The sequence below is a fragment of the Octopus bimaculoides genome, chromosome 2 (assembly GCF_001194135.2).
Source record: "Octopus bimaculoides isolate UCB-OBI-ISO-001 chromosome 2, ASM119413v2, whole genome shotgun sequence".
NCBI lineage: Eukaryota > Metazoa > Mollusca > Cephalopoda > Octopoda > Octopodidae > Octopus > Octopus bimaculoides.
Genome location: NC_068982.1, coordinates 63,907,462 through 63,925,014, shown reverse-complemented (window position 1 = coordinate 63,925,014; position 17,553 = coordinate 63,907,462). Strand labels below are relative to the sequence as shown.

Sequence of the window (17,553 nt, the reverse complement as noted above, 5' to 3'; positions counted from 1 at the left end):
ATATATATATATATATATATATATATATATATATTCATGTAGCTTATGTAGACAAAGACTTCAATGAAATGTTCAAAAATAAGCAGCACAATACAGTGCATCAACTATCCAAACAAAGTCATAACAATGACAATACATCACTCCATCTTGCAGAATGCACTCACAGGAACACCATGTACAAGTATCTCACAAAGATGTTTCTGTATACAGCATGTAAATGAAAATATATGCTAAATCATATGCATGCACACTCTCATAACCTCAGAGCCTGAGAAACACTCAACTCAGTCTTTCTATTCCAGGTTTTAAAGTTTTTATGAAATTCTGGCATAAGACAAAACAAAACTCTCTTTTATCCTATAAACCTAAACTAAAGGGAATAAACAGATTATCAAGAATACAGCAGAAGAAAATAAAATGACCCAATCTCTCGTAATATGACAGTCTAATATTTTTCAAGTCAGATGCAAAGACCAGAAATTTTTGAGGAAAAATACAATCCACTCTGGAACTTAAATAAAAAGTGATTTTATCAACTCCAGATAGATGGAATGGTAGAAACTGAACTTAAACCATAAGAGACATAACTAAATATTCTTTTCTACTCTAGGCACAAAGCCCGAAATTTGGGGGGAGGAGGCCAGTCAATTAGATTGACCCCAGTACTCAACTGGTACTTAATTTATCGACCCCAAAAGGATGAAAGGCAAAGTGGACCTTGGCGGAATTTGAACTCAGAACGTAAAGACAGACAAAATACCACTAAGCATTTCACCTGGCATGCTAATGTGTCTGCCAGCTCGCTGCCTTGACATAACTAAATATTGTAAGACATTAAGCACAACACTCTAGTAGTGGTTATAACAAAGAATTTACTACTTACCGATGACCTTTGATTTCTGCAACATCTGACATTCCACCAACACTAAATCGGAAATACTACAAAAGATGCAGAAAAATGATGGAAAAGAATATAAAAATAAACAAATTCATTAAATTATGTTGCAGAAATAACATTCTCATACATTTTTCTTTAACATATTAGACATCAACTTTTAGATAATTGCGCAGAGAAATTGAAAGTGTGAGATGTTGGATAACTATAACACAAATAGATTTAATGTGCGCATGTGTGTGTATCTATTTAGCTGTAAGGCTGTAACCATGCTGGGACACCGCATAGATGATGATGATGAAGATATATGCGGTGCCCCAGTATGGTCACAGCCTTCGGGCTGAAAAGTGTAAAAAAGTGTCCTAAGTCCAAAACATTGCATTTTCAGAAAATGAAAAAATAGTTTCAGTATTCCATAGCAAAACCGTTCTACTACACTTTGACAGTTTTTGATATCTTAGCATCTGAAGCAGCTGGAGATACAATAGTTTGACTAAAAGAACTGGTTATTGCAAGGAAAATATTTAAGGCAATGGAACTAAAATAGCATAAATATATATAAATATAAGAGTATAGATACAAAAAATAAAGTGTAAGGAAACCAGAACAGAGTCCATTCAAGCCCATCTCTACAATCGTTTCAAAGGATGCTGCTTCACATCGTTAATATACACTCACACACATATATATATACATACATACATATATTAAATGATACAGGTATGGAACACTTACATTCAAGTCTCTGAGTTTCTGTGCCAACAATTCAAAAAAATGTAGTACTTTATCGGCTAATGTAAATTTAATGCATACATAGAGTATGCTTCATACATGGGAAAACACCGTTAGTAAAAGAACCGAAGTTAATGAAGTGCAACATTTTTTGAATTGACGAAATAGAAACTCCCGAATATAAGTGTTCTACACTTGTGCCATTTAATAAACTCAGTCCTCTATTTCCAATGATACTGAAGTCACATGTGGTTTGTTGATATATATATATCTATATCATCATCATTTAACGTCTGCTTTCCATGCTAGCATGGGTTGGACAATTTGACTGAGGACTGGGGCACTAGATGGCTACACCAGGCTCCAATCTGATTTGGCAGAGTTTCTACAGCTGGATGCCCTTCCTAACGCCAACCACTCCGAGAGTGTAGTGGGTGCTTTTACATGCCACCGGCATGAAGGCCAGTCAGGTGGTACTGGCAACGGCCACACTCAAAATGGTGTATATTACGTGCCACCTGCACAGGAGCCAGTCCAGCGGCACTGGCAACGATCTCGCTCGAATGTCTTTACATGTGCCAGGAAGGCGATGCTGGGCACAGGTGCCATCACGATTTTGCTTTTGCTTGCCCCAACAGGTCTTTGCAAGCCTAGTTTAGTGTCCAATGAAAGAGACGACGTTGGCAAGGGTGCCAGTCATTGAATTTAGTTCGATTTCGATTTCACTTACCTCAACAGGTCTTCGCAAGCTGTGTTTAGTGTCCAATGAAGGAAGGTATGCATAAGTGGGCTGGCTACACCCCTTGCAGAGGCCTTGGATTTAGGTCTCACTTGGCTTTGATAATTTTTTCTGGATAATTTTTGAATTGAAAAGCCGGCATTTTATACTTACTGTCGACAAGGAGCTGCGCTTGCGCGGTAGATTCGAAAAATTAGAATGTAAAAGCATGGGGCATATACTGGATTGCCTCGTGTATATATGTTTAATCTGGGTGTACCTACTGAAGAAGACTTTGCCTGACAAATTATTTTATTTGCTAAAATAAGTCAGAAACCATTGGTCCAGGAGCTAGATGGTAAATGTTTTATTTTTCATTCCCTTCGAAATTTTATCCCTAATAGTGCTTTGGAACTTAGCTGTTCTTTCTAGCGTGAGGGAATCCTATGATGGATACCTCTTATGTGTTTAAATGTACACTGTATTTATATGAATAATATATAGTCTATGGACTAAATTTTTACATGCGAGGCTACTGGTAGTAGAAATTTCTAATATTTCTAAATACCCTTGATATTAATTATATCTATATATAGGCAGTTTTAGTTTCTGTGTTGTGTATATATGTGGTTTAACTATATGCGCTGTGCGTTCATGCATATTCGTGTGTATATATACAGGTGTGTGTGTGAGCCATGGGTGTATTTTTTGTGTATGCATGATTGGTGAATCTGTGCGTATTGGTTAAGGTTGGAAAAATTGGGGCTGAGAATTCATGCTGTGAGGGTGAATATTTTGAGAAAGTAAATAAAGCTCCTATTCCATGTAGAAGTGAGAGGCAGGGAATAAAATTCCACCCCCTGCCTCTCACAGAAATTAGGGAGCAATCCCAATTCATGATTGAATGGTGTAGGATATTAACATATTAACATTTCTTAAAGATCTGGTTAAATAATTCCTGCTTGGAAATCTTGTGCATAGTGAAGTATTGCCAAAACTTTAATTAGAAACAAAACCTCAAAAATAGTAAAAAAAATTAAAATAAAAATTGATTGGTAACATATTATAAACAATAGAAAATATAAACTTACCTCACGATTCAATGCTTTGGCAATTGATTTTGCAATGCTGGTTTTACCAACACCAGGTGGCCCATAGAAACAAAGGATTTTACCCTGAGTTGACTTTTTAAGTGTACTAATGGCAGTAAATTCCTAAATTTAAAAATGAAATTTTCTGAAATTGTTTTGTAGATATATAATGTATTAAGATCAAATTTTAGTAAAATAATAACAAATTCAGTTGTGCTTTCAGTTTGAATGTGTAAAAACAATACATTCTATTTTTCATCACTTTCTTACATGTTACAATATACAGATAAATCAGCTTATAAGTGACTGAAAACTCTCAGTCTGAATAGAACAGACTATCACAGATATTAGACACTAGCTGACACACCCAGTAATTCCCAGAAAAGCAGGGCTTATCCCCTGGTCCCATTCTCATAATTATTTCACTAATCCAATAGCAACAATACTAAGTATGTAGTCCTTAAAACGATTTTTGTGCATTTACAAAGAATACAGAGCCATCTTGTATTTAGAAAATCCCAATACATTATGAATACCAAAATCATTAAGTCAGGTACGTAATACTATGCAACTTAATTACCCAATAGTAACAATTCAAATAATGTAGCCCTGAAAAGGGCTTTGATGCATTCCCAGAGTATATAGAACTTAGGAGAAAATACCAATAAAGTATGTATACCAAAATTGTGAAGCATGTTACGTAATAACATACAAATTGGATATGGGATAATAACAATTCAAAGTAAGTCTGAAAAGTTCTTCATGCAGTGCCTGTCAATTGGTTGAAGTGACATGAAAGGCATCGTCATTCATGGTATATTGGTGAATAAGTCACTAACCAAAATAAGTGGATCTATTGTTATGGAAAATACTATTTACTTGTTGAAGGTTTTCTGCGTAAAGTGCGAAAACAACCCTAACAGTTCAAATACCATAAAAAGCTATGTAATTTGCGCACCTGTTTAAGTTACGTAGGTGATTTTCAGGATAAAATTTGTTCAAATAAGCTTCTTCTCATGTAAAATTCGCACCCAGAAGTTTTCAGAATTGCTGATATGACCAGGGTGAAAAGAGTTTCACCTTAGTTTTATTTAGCGTAATTTCACTTACTTATGATTAGATTTTATCAAATTTTCATTAAATAAAAATAATTTCTGATTAACAAAGTGCTTGTGTATTCAGAAAAGAGATTATCAACATCTTCTCCTTTCAACTACTGTGATTTCATTTGAAAGAGTGTGTAAACACACTCACAATTAAGGGCCATATAATACTTAACTATAAATGTATGAGGTTTAATTTTGATTTATGTGAGAAAGCTGCTTTATAATGTAAAGATAATTTGTCAGCACACATTTGCTAAATCATCATCATCATTTAACATCCAGATGCTAAAAAGAAGAAAAAAATTGAGAGACAGAGGGAAAAAGTATATATATATATATATATATATATATATATTGTATTTGGAACAAAATTAATCTCATTAATCTCGTTTGACATTCAGAAAATGAACCTTATTTTCTGGATGCCAAAATGATGAAAGGCAAAGTTGCACTCAACATAATTTGAACTTGAAAGTCAGAGTTGAAACTAAAATATCAGTATTACAATTACAATTTACTTAGAGAGGAACTTACTAAAATTCTATTCTTTACATCATCCATACCATAATGATCTTTCTCCAGGATTTCACTAGCATAATTAAGGTCAAAGTTTTCTTTGCTGCTGCATCCCCAAGGCATACTGGTCAGCCAATCTAGATAGTTACGTGTTACACTGCAATTCAAACATCATTCCATGTTAATATAAGTTTGACTGAGTTCCTCTAATATTAAAAACCCCCAAAATCTAGAACTTTTCTTTTAATAGTGTAAGCAAAACTGATAAAATTAAAACAAATAAATTTAAAATTATTATTTTAACCCTTTAGCGCTCAGATTATTCTATCAAACATAATGCTTCTTGATTCACATTGATTTGAATTAATCATGCATTATCTCATATCTTCAAGATCTTGATGGTGTAATTACTTAATGTAGAATAACATTGTAGGGTAGGTGTGAGAGTCTGGATCTGGTCAGTTTGAACATAAAACAGATTAAATATTTTGGCCGGATATAGCCGGTTTATATGCTAAAGGGTTAAAGCAAGCCATCAGTGAAAACAAATTTTATAAAAATAGAACTTTAAATATAATGTCAGTGTTTGTACAAAGTAATATAGAACTTAACATTGAAAATAAGTATGGAGCTTTTTTTTTTTAGATGTTTATCTTATTCTTTCCCAGAAGGTACAAATATTGTCTTCTGGAAATATAACAGTAGGTAGTGTCTTGTGATAGAAAGTAATCTCTAGAACAAAATCATATATATATATATATATAAAAAATCAAAAAAAAAAATCTATGCAACTTGTGTACAGCCAAAAATTTATGAAAAACCATTCATCAATAAAGCATTAACACATAATATCAAAAATCCTCTTAAAGTAGACACAAAGCATACAAAATTTTTGATACTGTAAATCATTCGGATATTCCAGTATATAATGTAATGCCATAAATTCCCTAATCCATCCACCCTTAAGTCTATATCTAATTCTCTCACAAAATAACATCATTATGATAGAACCTACCACTATGTTCCCGTCACACCCTTTAAAATTCACATAAAAAGAATTTTAAGAGTAAACCCTTACAGAGATTTTTTATACATACAGACATATACATATTTTAGACTTACTGCTGTGTGAAAGAGTCTGCATATATTCTGAATTTGTATGTATGGTTCTAAGTCCATATGAATGTATACATATGAATGTGTAAGTATGTATAAATGTATACAGGTCATATATAATTGGCCCCTCCACTAAATTCCTTCATTAGGTTTACTTATCCAATGAAATTTTCCTCAATGATTAATTATTTATTAAAATCTATTTTTAATGAATTAAAAAAAATCCTTTTGTTATATTTAAAACTGTTAAGTCCAAGATCTTATTTTTGGGGGACAAAAAGAGGCAAAAATTCCTAAAAGCATTAAAAATCAAGTCTATAAGTCACTCTCTAAGGATCATGTTTTATGCAACGACATCTAAAAATAAGCTAAAATACAAGTAAAACTAAGACATTATGAATAGAAATAGGTATCATTCTTACTTAAATTCTGAGGAATGATTGTCCAGAAAAGACAGTTTGCTAAATTCTTCATCTACTACATCCATAACATGACTAGGAACAACAAGATCCTGAAATAAAATAAAATAAAATAATAAAACAAAACATAACATCAGTTTGAAAGTAAGTTGAGAGGTTGGTCTATGTATGATACTCTACACATCAGGAACTATAGCTATTATATCTTTCTTGTAAGAGTTTTATCAAGCAATGACTAATATATTTTCATATCTAAAACTCAACAGTCTGCTATATTCCACATAGAGTTGCCCTATTCTTTGAACCTCCTGTAAATAATATGTTAGTAGCAGTGATGCCAATATACTAGGTTGTGCTTATATACATAGCAATACAATTGCTAGAGTCAAACAGGTTCCCATACTTGAAGCAGGTGCATATGTTGAAAAAAACCCAAAAAATAAACCCTATCATCATTACATTTCTTTCATTACATATTTACCTCAGGGTTTTAATGTTTTACCAAGGAATATATAATTATCACGTGGATGGTACTTCATTTTAAAATAATTCTCTCTCTTAAGGCTAACAAATATACATATGTTATATATCATCTTCACTATCATCATCATTTACTATGTGCCTTTCCATGCTGGCATGGGTTGAACAGGAGCAGGATAGGAAGAAGACTGCATCAGGCTTAAGTGTTTGTTTTGGTATGGTTTTTAACACCAACTACCCTGCAGAGTGTATTGAGTGCTTTTTTACATGCCACCAGCACAGGCAAGGTCAGTTTTGGCATGATTTTTATAGGTGGATGCTCTTATATATATATAGGCACGACCTTCGAACATTGGGCCTCACCGAGGCAATGACTTCTGACCGAGATTTTTGGAAATATGCTGTGCATGAGAAGACCCGGCAAGCCAAGTGAGACCTAAATCCAAGGCCTCTTCCAGGATGCGTACCTTCCTACGTTAGATACTAAACTCCGCTTGCGAAGACCTGTTGAGGTAAGTGAAATCGAAATTGAACTAGTTTCGACGGATGGCACCCATGCCAACGTCGTCTCCTTCATTGGAAACAGAAACTCGGCTTGCGAAGACCTGTTGAGGCAAGCGAAAGTGAAATCGTGATGGCACCGGTGCCCTGGCACATGTAAGGACATTCGAGCGTGGCTGTTGCCAGTACTGCCTGATTGGCCTTCGTGCCGGTGGCACGTAAAAGCACCCACTACACTCTCGGAGTGGTTGGCGTTAGGAAGGGCATCCAGCTGTAGAAACCCTGCCAAATCAGATTGGAGCCTGGTGTAACTACCTGGTTCACCAGTCCTCAGTCAAATCATCCAACCCATGCTAGCATGGAAAGTGGACGTTAAACGATAATGATGATGATGATATATGTATACAGAGAGAGAGAGAGATATGAAGCTGAGTAAAAAGTAAGCAACGTTTTCAAACATGAAATTCATCACAATATATTTCAACAATGCGGAAATTTTATTCATCAAAGTAAGTACCATTACAAACAACACATTAATGTCAACGAGTTACAAGTTTGTTTATTCCGGTAGCATAAAAATCTGGAGTTCTGGAACTGATGAACTCTTTGAACGCATTTTCAACATCAGTTTGATTTTTGAACTCCTTCTCTTGCAGGAAACAATTTGAAAAAATAGTTAGTAGGAGAGAGGTACAAATTCTTCATGGTTCAAAACGTTGCTTACTTTTTACTCAACCTGATATATATTTATAAATTCAATGCCATGCTGGTGACTTTTTGAAAGAGAGGTGAAAAAGTTGTTTCCTGTTCATGCTACTTAAATAATAAAAAAAAAGTAATATCTGTAGTCAACTAATATCTATTTCAGCATATATTTGACCCTACTTTAGCTTTTAGGCATTAAATATCAAATATGTTGCTTCCCCTCCTTTGACTCATTCCAGACTCTTCAATATATGTGATTTTTCTACTGGAGGAAAGATGCTGCCCATGAATTGATTTGAGGACGAGGACATGGAAATAGCTAACAAATTGTGCATCAGTTTGGTCCCAAGCAACAGCAATGTTAGCTAGTTAAACAACAGAAAATTAAATCTAGGTTGTAGACTTGGTTTATTGAGGGCTAAATTCTATATTTTAAAGAACCCATCTTACAAAATCAATAACCAAACATTTTTATTTAAATGCTAAAGAGAAAAATTACATATGTAAAGATCTGCACTCAAACAAACCTTTAATCTTTTACGGAATTTTTCAATAATTGCATCTTTGTCATCTTTTTCAAGACCAAGTTCTTTCTTGATTATTTTCAGCTGTTCTCTCAACATGTATTCTCGGTGTTGCTTTTTCACTTTTTCCTCCACCTATAAAAGCAAGAAATGAAGAGATGATTATAATTATATTTTGGAGAGTTATTATTATTAATACTTATTAAAACTATTTGGGGACTGTTAACCTCATTGTATGCTTTTTTTTTTTTTTTCTAGATCACTGCAGGGAAAGTATACATGACTATTTGTAATGAAAATAAAATTATTGTGTATTTATATGACATATTTGTGGCATAATGTATAAGTTTGTTAGTACTGTGCAAAATAACTGTTCAGAGTTAGAACTCACAGACGCACACACATACATCATCTGGTGATAAATGGAGACCAAACTATTACAACTAGTGTATCCTAAAGATTGATTCCGTTCCTAAGAACCTTCTTCTTATACATCAACAACTTACTTGGAGCCATCTCCCACAATGCCCACTTCTATGCAGGTGATACCAACTTTCACTCCTCCTTATCTTCTGCACCTATACTTCATACACATTCATCTGTTTGAGAGGAAGGGCATCTGACCATAGAGTACTGCCTCAATAAGTTTTGTCCAGTGCAGAATAAAATTGATGTAAAATAATGATGATTAGACAAATTAATGTTTCTCTTATGGAAAGTTGTAAAGTATTCTATCCAACATCATAGAATCCTGCATGATGAAACTTGCTTCAATTGACCACCTATTATGAGCTTTCTTTTCTGATGATGGCATGCTTAGCAGAATTTCTTGCAACTGTCAATTTTTTTACATTTTATGGAGAATGACTAAATTCAGGAGAATATCCTTCTGACTGATTTTTGCCTTTCCCCAACAGTTATCTGTTTGAATGAATAGCCAACTCTAAACTTTGTTACAGCATCTGTTCAGATTTGCAGCTAGTCAGATCACTTTTGAACCCCACATGATATAATATATTACATAGTAAGAAGGGATTCACAATATTCAGGTTTACTATATACCAAACCAAGAACTGCCACAACTTATTTCTTTACCATGTAATTATTGTATTCAAGTTTCACAAATGCTCTGCCATTTTCATTCACATGGAGGTTGAGCACAAGCGGACAGAAAGTTAATTTGCTTCATATCTGTATATACAATCACTAGCAAATTCTGTTTTCCCTTTCTGCCATCAGATTACATTTTCTTTCTAAGTTTTATAGCAACCCTTTTCTTTTTACAATCACTGTGCCTACAGTTTCAAAGTGCAAGTTTGACCAAATTGCAATTCAGGTCAAAAACTAACACAAGGTCTTTGTTATGGTATGGAAGTGATAATTTTCAGGTTACATTGTACCCTGACTTGCACAACCATTTTCCATTTTTGTATAAAATTTAAAACTACAACAGTACCTAATGAACACCTCATAGATCTGTACTTTCATATGCCATTTCATGGGCTGGTCTGGCATATATTGCTGGAAACATATTTGACCTTTATACCCTACCATTCCTTTGCCAATGGAAAATCTGTTACCTTAAATGTCCTTTGTACACTGCCATGAAATGGGTTTTATTATAAACATGGGTGTAGGGATCTAGCTTGGCCCTGCCTAAGATTTGAAACCAAATCTACTTGCTTGTTGCTTGTCAAAACAGGCAGGAAATCCTCTCCACACTAGATGATTGATGATGCAACAGTCGACGCCCTAGGACCTGTGCTGGTCAAGGAGAGGTCAGTCCTTTGTTTAGGGATTGACCTACATTACTGACCATAGTCTATATAAGAGAGAATTTCCTATCTCTTCCTCTTATGTGTCAGCTATGACCAAAGAGCAACACCCTTTCTTTTGTGTCAGTCAGACCAAGGTGCAACACACTCTTTTGCGTCAGCCATGACCAAGAGCAGCACTTTCCTTTTAGCCCCAAGAAAGATGATGCCACCTTTCTTCCTTTCTAGTCAGCACCATGCATTCCTTACTCTTTCACTGTCTACTGACAGACAATCTTTTTCTATACAATCAACTACTACTGTCTCTTTAACTAACTGTAGAGCAAATGAATAAATATATGTAAATAATATTTCTTCCTTCTTGGTGTTGATTCTTCAATGTTTACTGGTACTCTGATGTTAGAACCTTCAAGCGGTACATCTACATGCTACATTTAGTAGTGGGCTACATCATATCGACCTGATATCACATCTTTCATCCAGCCTGCTACATGGGGTTAAAAATTGCTTCCCCATGAGTTTATAGGCAAGTTTATAGACTTTGTTGTTGTTACAATACTGGAAACATAGCAGTCGTTAAAGTGCTCATCTGTGCTCTGGGATTTGGTAATCCTGGGCACCTTCCTTAATGCTCATTATTGCAGAAAATGCCTGCAGTTTGTCTTTGCAAGTACAAAGCCATAGTCTGTTTCATTTTATTTTGCTTTGTGTAATGAATCATAACTGCAGTCATCATCTGGCACAGTTCAATAGGGAAAAATAAAAGGAAGTTTCAAGTCAATGGGACAAATGTGATTGGCAGTTACTATCTAAAGAATTTCAAAAAGAAATACTTCTTCAATTTTCTCATCATTGTATTTCTAGAATAAACTTTTTCTTGCCTTCAATATTGCTGTTAGTGTTGCTGTCATTACTGAAATTGAAATAACTGACTCTACAATCAAATAAGGTTATGTCTGTCACATTTTTATTTGCTGGCACTGCTTCACTTGTTTTTTCTTCTTCTTTTTTTCTTACCTTTACCCCTCCAATGCGGAGTATAGGCCACTTATAATTGAATTCCATGTCGCATAATTTCTCGCTTCTGTACTTATACTCTGCCATGAATGTCCTCCTTTCTCTAGTTCTTTTTGTGTTGATCTACGCCACAAGTTCATAGGCCTACCCCTCTTTCTATATCAATCCGGATTCCACTGTAAAGCACTTTTTGCTACATTTGGTGTGTCTTTTCTAATTGTGCTACCAATCCACTTCCACTTTCTCTTAAATATTTGTTCTCTAATCGGAACTTGATTTGTTCTTTGCCATAGCTCCATATTGCTTATGTGTTCGGGCCATCTGATTTTAAGTATACTACGCAAACACTGCGTCATTTAAATTTGGAGTTACTATTACAGAATAGCCCCAAAATTTGGATATAAATTCCATGTTATAAGATGTTGGACGATGTTTATCTAGTGAAATCAGATGTTTATTTGTGATGAAAAAAAAATAAATGTCATTATTCTCATTTAAAATTGCGTAAGAAATTTACAGGTGATAACAGGTAGGTTGGTTAATAGGTTCCATCACAAGGACCATGTATCACGCATATTGGTTAATCACTAGCTATAAATTTATTAACAAATTGCAGATACAATCAATACTAACAGAAATGTGCTGGTTATGAAAGAGAAATAGATCTTCAACTTACCTCTCTGCTTATTTTTTGTTGCAATTTGCTAAGTTCATATTCTTTCTTTAACAATGACAATGACAGCATCAAACGACGTGGTATCTAATTTGTCCCCAAAAAACAAACAAACAAAAAAAGAAATAATTCTTGTTAATTGCTTCCCTTTATAATAAATTACAAATTAAAAAATGGCATTTAATAAACATCACTTCTTCCTTAAACTATCATCTTAATGATACTAAAGCTCTAGAGATGTTTGTGTGTATTGAAATATCTCAGAAATATTATATTTTATCTAATTTTTTTCTTTTTTTGCATATTTATTTCCATACTTACCTTTGGCAGTGCAGTACAAATTTTTGTGATATTTGGACCTCAAGTTTTGTTTGTTATTTCTTGACAAAAAAAAACATGGCTTCTGTGATGTCAATACACATACACACATATAATGAATATAATGGCGTGTCAATCAACACAAACACATGTCTGCTATCTGTGACATATACACACACATAGTCTTTGTGCTCTCTAAGAAAAAAAAATAAAATGACTTTTTGACATACACAACATTTTAATCATTTAGAAATATTTTTAACTGAATGTAATTTCAAAAATGTAAGTTGTTTGTACAGTAAGTATCTATATTTTAGCTTTCTTTAAACAGACAATATTTTAATGTTTTTTTAAAATTATTTTCAAGTGAATGGTGATCTTTCACTTCATCCAGAATTCATTAATTTTCGTAAATAATTTTAATTTATTTACTTTTGTTTTGAAGTGAACGAGAGGAGAAAGTGAAAGGTCGACTTTGCCTTTCATCCTTTCGGGGTCGATATAATTGACTTAATCTATTTGTCTGTCCTTGTTTGTCCCCTCTGTGTGTAGTAAAGAAATAAGAAATTTTAGAAGATATATTTAACTTACATTTACTTCTTGAAGTACCTGTTGTAGTTCATCTGGTTCTCCAGCAGTCAAGGCAGCACCTGGAAAGCAACAAGGAATATAATTTTAAATATTTGTTTTCTAAGACTTATTCAGTAACTTACATTACTCTGAGTATGTAATGTAAGTCTAGCTATACAAGATGCAAAAACAAAATTTTAGTTTGGTTCTCCTGCTAAATGACTGCTGGAAACAACCATTATTCATTGTTTCTGTTTCTACTCACATATCTAACATCATATTTACTAACATATCTTTTATCCTTTACTTGTTTCAGTCATTAGACTGGCCATGCTAAGGTATCACCTCAAGGAATTTTTAATTGAACTTATCAACCCCAATAATTATTTTCTTTTTAAGCTTGGTACTTATTCTATCAGTCTCTTTCACCAAGCCGCTACATTACAGGGATGTAAACACATCAACACCAGTTGTTAAGCGGTCAGTGGGAACAAGCACAGACACAAAGACACATATAAGCACACACACATATATATATATATACATATACACATACAAACACACACACACACACACACATATATATATATATATATGTATATATATATATATATATATATATATGCAACAAGCCCAAGGTGCCACGCAGTGGGACTGAACCTGGAACCATGTGGTTGGGAAGCAAACTTCTTATCACACAGCCACGCCAGCGCCTACATTATTTTCAAGAACCATTAGATACCAACACATGTAGGCACATTTGATGATATTGTAGTCAATGGTTGAATCTGGTCTTGAAAGCACAAATAAAGTCAGGAAACAGTACAGCTCCCATGACTTTCAGAAACATTTTTTCACACTCAGAGTTGCTGAAGCATGGAACAAACTACTTGCATCAGTTGTTAGTTGCCGAGACACTGCATCCTTTAAAACCTCCATGCTTCCTGAGATTCGCCAACACTACACCTGATACACCCACCTCCATATGCATTCCTACATGTGTATCATGACTCATACTGTTCACTTTCCTGACTTTTGTAGATAATTCTACATACTGCACATGCAACTTTGATAAGTTGTAGTGAACCTAAGCACTATACACAATAATTTCATTATATATTATTAGCCATTAACTTTGCCATGGTGTTTCAATACCATTAACAAGTTAGATATCATACTTTAGGTAAGCAGTCTCAGATGAAGAGTAAATAAGAATAAAGAATGAAAACAATTTAGAGGTAGGCAAGATTAAGAATACCATGACAAGTAGTGTGGAGATCTAAAATACTGAAATCAAATCTTTTCATGTGTTCCCAGTCAAGGTTTATTACAGCTTGATATCATTTCCTGCTGATAACTGCCATATTTCAATATATTCTTCATAGTATAGAATTGTAATTTTTATGACAGGAATCTCCTTGTTTGATCAGGGCTGACCTGGGGTTAAACAACAACACATCTCTAACTGAAGTAACCATCAAATCAATGTAGCTATTGTAACAATATCTGTAACATATCCTACTAACTACTTGTTGGCACTCCGTCGCTTACGATGTCGAGGGTTCCAGTTGATCTGATCAACAGAACAGCCTGCTCGTGAAATTAACGTGCAAGTGGCTGAGCACTCCACAGGCACGTGTACCCTTAACGTAGTTCTCGGGGATATTCAGCGTGACACAATTTGACAAGGCTGACCCTTTGAATTACGGGCACAACAGAAACAGGAAGTAAGAGTGAGAGAAAGTTGTGGTGAAAGAGTACAGCAGGGTTCGCCACCAAACCCTGCCAGAGCCTCGTGGAGCTTTAGGTGTTTTCACTCAATAAACACTCACAATGCCTGGTCTGGGAATCGAAACCGCGATCCTATGACCGCGAGTGCGCTGCCCTAACCACTGGGCCATTGCGCCTCCACACTAACTACTAGAAGTAACTAAATCACAATATTTTATATTTTGGAAAATCAAATACAGTCAGCTTACCAAGATCAGCTATGTACACAGGGTTATCAATAATTCTCTGTCCAGCTTGGATAATCTGTGCTAAATTCTCTCTGATATTTGATGGGTAGAAAAAAAAAAAAAAAAAAAAAAAAAAGGAACAATTATATTCAAACATTTCTTACCTCTAATTTTTTGATTTTTCATAATTTTCAATTAAATTGATGAGAGACAAAATGTCCACAGAATGTCTTAAATATTCCTGCTTGCATTTAGAAAATGACCCACAGACAGAAATACTGTATATCAATTAGCTTCTATAAACATTGTCAACTAAATTCTGTTGTTGTTTATCAAAGTAAGGTTTAGAAGACAAAATGGTAGGGAACGAGTATAAAAAATGAAAAAAAAAAGAGTGAGCGTTATATCAACTGATTAGCCAGGGAGCCAATCAACGAGATGACAATTTCATTGTCTGTCATTGAAGTGTACAATGGTGTTGCAAAAGAAACTTAACTCTCCATTTAATGACATAAATGTTCATACTGGGCATTAGCTCTCAATAATCCCACCAGTCTGGAAAGCCCTGCAAAGGCTCGCTCTTCTGTGCTGACTAACTTAAAACACAAAGGAGTAATTTGGTAACATATGAAAGATGCTATTATCACTGTAAGATGTTTATTAGTTGCAGAACCTAAACATTTCCAATGAATTTTTGGAAAGACAAATCATTCCATATATAATCCCTAAAAAAAATATTCAGTGTTCTAACAAGACAATGGACTACATGTTATTATATATGCACACACACACACATATATATATATATATATATATATATATATATATATATGTGTGTGTGTGTCTGTGTGTATGTGTATATATATATACATATATGTGTGTATATATAAACATAATAATAATAATAATAATAATAATAATATATAGGCATAAAAATCCAAAATACAGGTAAAAACTCAATTAAATTCAATTTATTAAAAATTAAAATTAAATTAAGTCTCACAGTATATGATATCTAAATATATAATTTAGAGAAAAGAACCAAAGTTCATGAACTCATCTATGAAAATTCAGTCACATTCAGAAAAAATTAATAAGTAAATGCACGATAAATAAGTATAATAAAATACAAAGTAAAAATCATAAAATAATAATAATAAAACGACTACACGTTTTTCATAATACAAAAATTGTAGTCTTTTAATGGAATGTAAGTATACATACCTGTATAGTGGGTTCATTGCAATGATATCTCGGATAGTCTTCACAACCTCTGATGTCAGTGCCTAAAAGCAAGTTTAGTTGTTTCACAATTTATTTTGCATTTAGAGAATAGATATATATAACAGGTAAAGCATATAGATTCTTCCTTGATTTTGATGACAAGTACTTCAACTGTCTAATCAACTATACTATACTCTACAGACATATGTACCCTTAACATAAACAAGTAGCGTGTGTAACAAAGCTAGTTCTTTGAATTAAATGTACAGCCCGACCAACAGCCTTGAAATAGACTGGTTAGTTTCGTTGGGCAATTAGAGTGGGGTGAATATTAGTTTGGTGTGGGGTTCCGAGTTTGACTAAGCATATTTTTTCGCACATGTGCATTAAATTTGTTTTTAGTCTGCAGTGGGTTTATTCACCAGTGGTGTAAGTTAAGGGGGGGGGGTAACTCTAATTTAGGGTGAAAAGAGAGCTAACTCATACCAATTTTTATTAGACTAGGTAGGGTGTTTTAGAATTGTATTATGGCTAAGTATTATATTATTACTAGAGTTTAGGAAGTTCTTACTGCTAGAAGGGGTCCTATGTAGGTGCAAAGTAAATTATTATGGAATGTGGAGGGCGAGTGAGTTTATGGGGTGACTATTTGTGTGTAAGTGTTTAAGGTGGTTCCCAGTTAATTACACTTATATAGATGACTATTCAAGTTTGGGATTATGAAAGACATAGAGGCCTACTTGAAGACAAAAGGGGCTATTCTACCAGTATTTTGAAAATACATAAAGGCACACATGAAGACAAAAAAAGTTGTTCTCAAATTTTCTGTTCAGAAGGGGTTGATTAGCTGTAAGTAGAGCTAGGCGTTCTGATAGACAAAGATCACAGCGTCTATTGGTGGTGTTGTAGGAGGTTGTTTTTGTGAGTATACGCCAGTTTAAACTATAATCTATTTTTTTATCCTTAAGTTCCCAAATGTATGTACTTAGACCTGTTGAGTTGGCCTTACTCCTATTTCTGAAGCTCGATTAGTGTGCATTATATCTAAGAATCATTTGGTTCTTAATGGCGCCTATGTATGACTTCGGTTATTTGTGTGGATGTTACATTAGTAAACTACATTATTTGTCTTGCATCTATTTGAGAAATGGCACTTTGTTCTATCCCTGCAACCGCATAAAAAATTAGGTGTATCTTTGTTTGTGTTATATTGTG

At 34.0% G+C, this 17,553-nt stretch overlaps 1 protein-coding gene across 1 annotated transcript in view; it reads right to left on the bottom strand.

The window, feature by feature from the left end:
- Positions 1-17,553, bottom strand: part of LOC106872622 (lon protease homolog, mitochondrial) — a 62,488-nt gene that overhangs the window by 31,693 nt on the left and 13,242 nt on the right. Inside the window, exons 6-14 of the mRNA XM_052977511.1 lie at positions 16,339-16,400; positions 15,136-15,206; positions 13,178-13,236; positions 12,272-12,355; positions 8,807-8,938; positions 6,597-6,685; positions 5,077-5,215; positions 3,437-3,559; positions 884-939 (exon numbers count right to left, since the gene is read on the bottom strand). Coding sequence (XP_052833471.1) covers positions 884-939; positions 3,437-3,559; positions 5,077-5,215; positions 6,597-6,685; positions 8,807-8,938; positions 12,272-12,355; positions 13,178-13,236; positions 15,136-15,206; positions 16,339-16,400 — 815 coding nt within the window. The remainder of the gene's footprint in view (positions 1-883; positions 940-3,436; positions 3,560-5,076; positions 5,216-6,596; positions 6,686-8,806; positions 8,939-12,271; positions 12,356-13,177; positions 13,237-15,135; positions 15,207-16,338; positions 16,401-17,553) is intronic.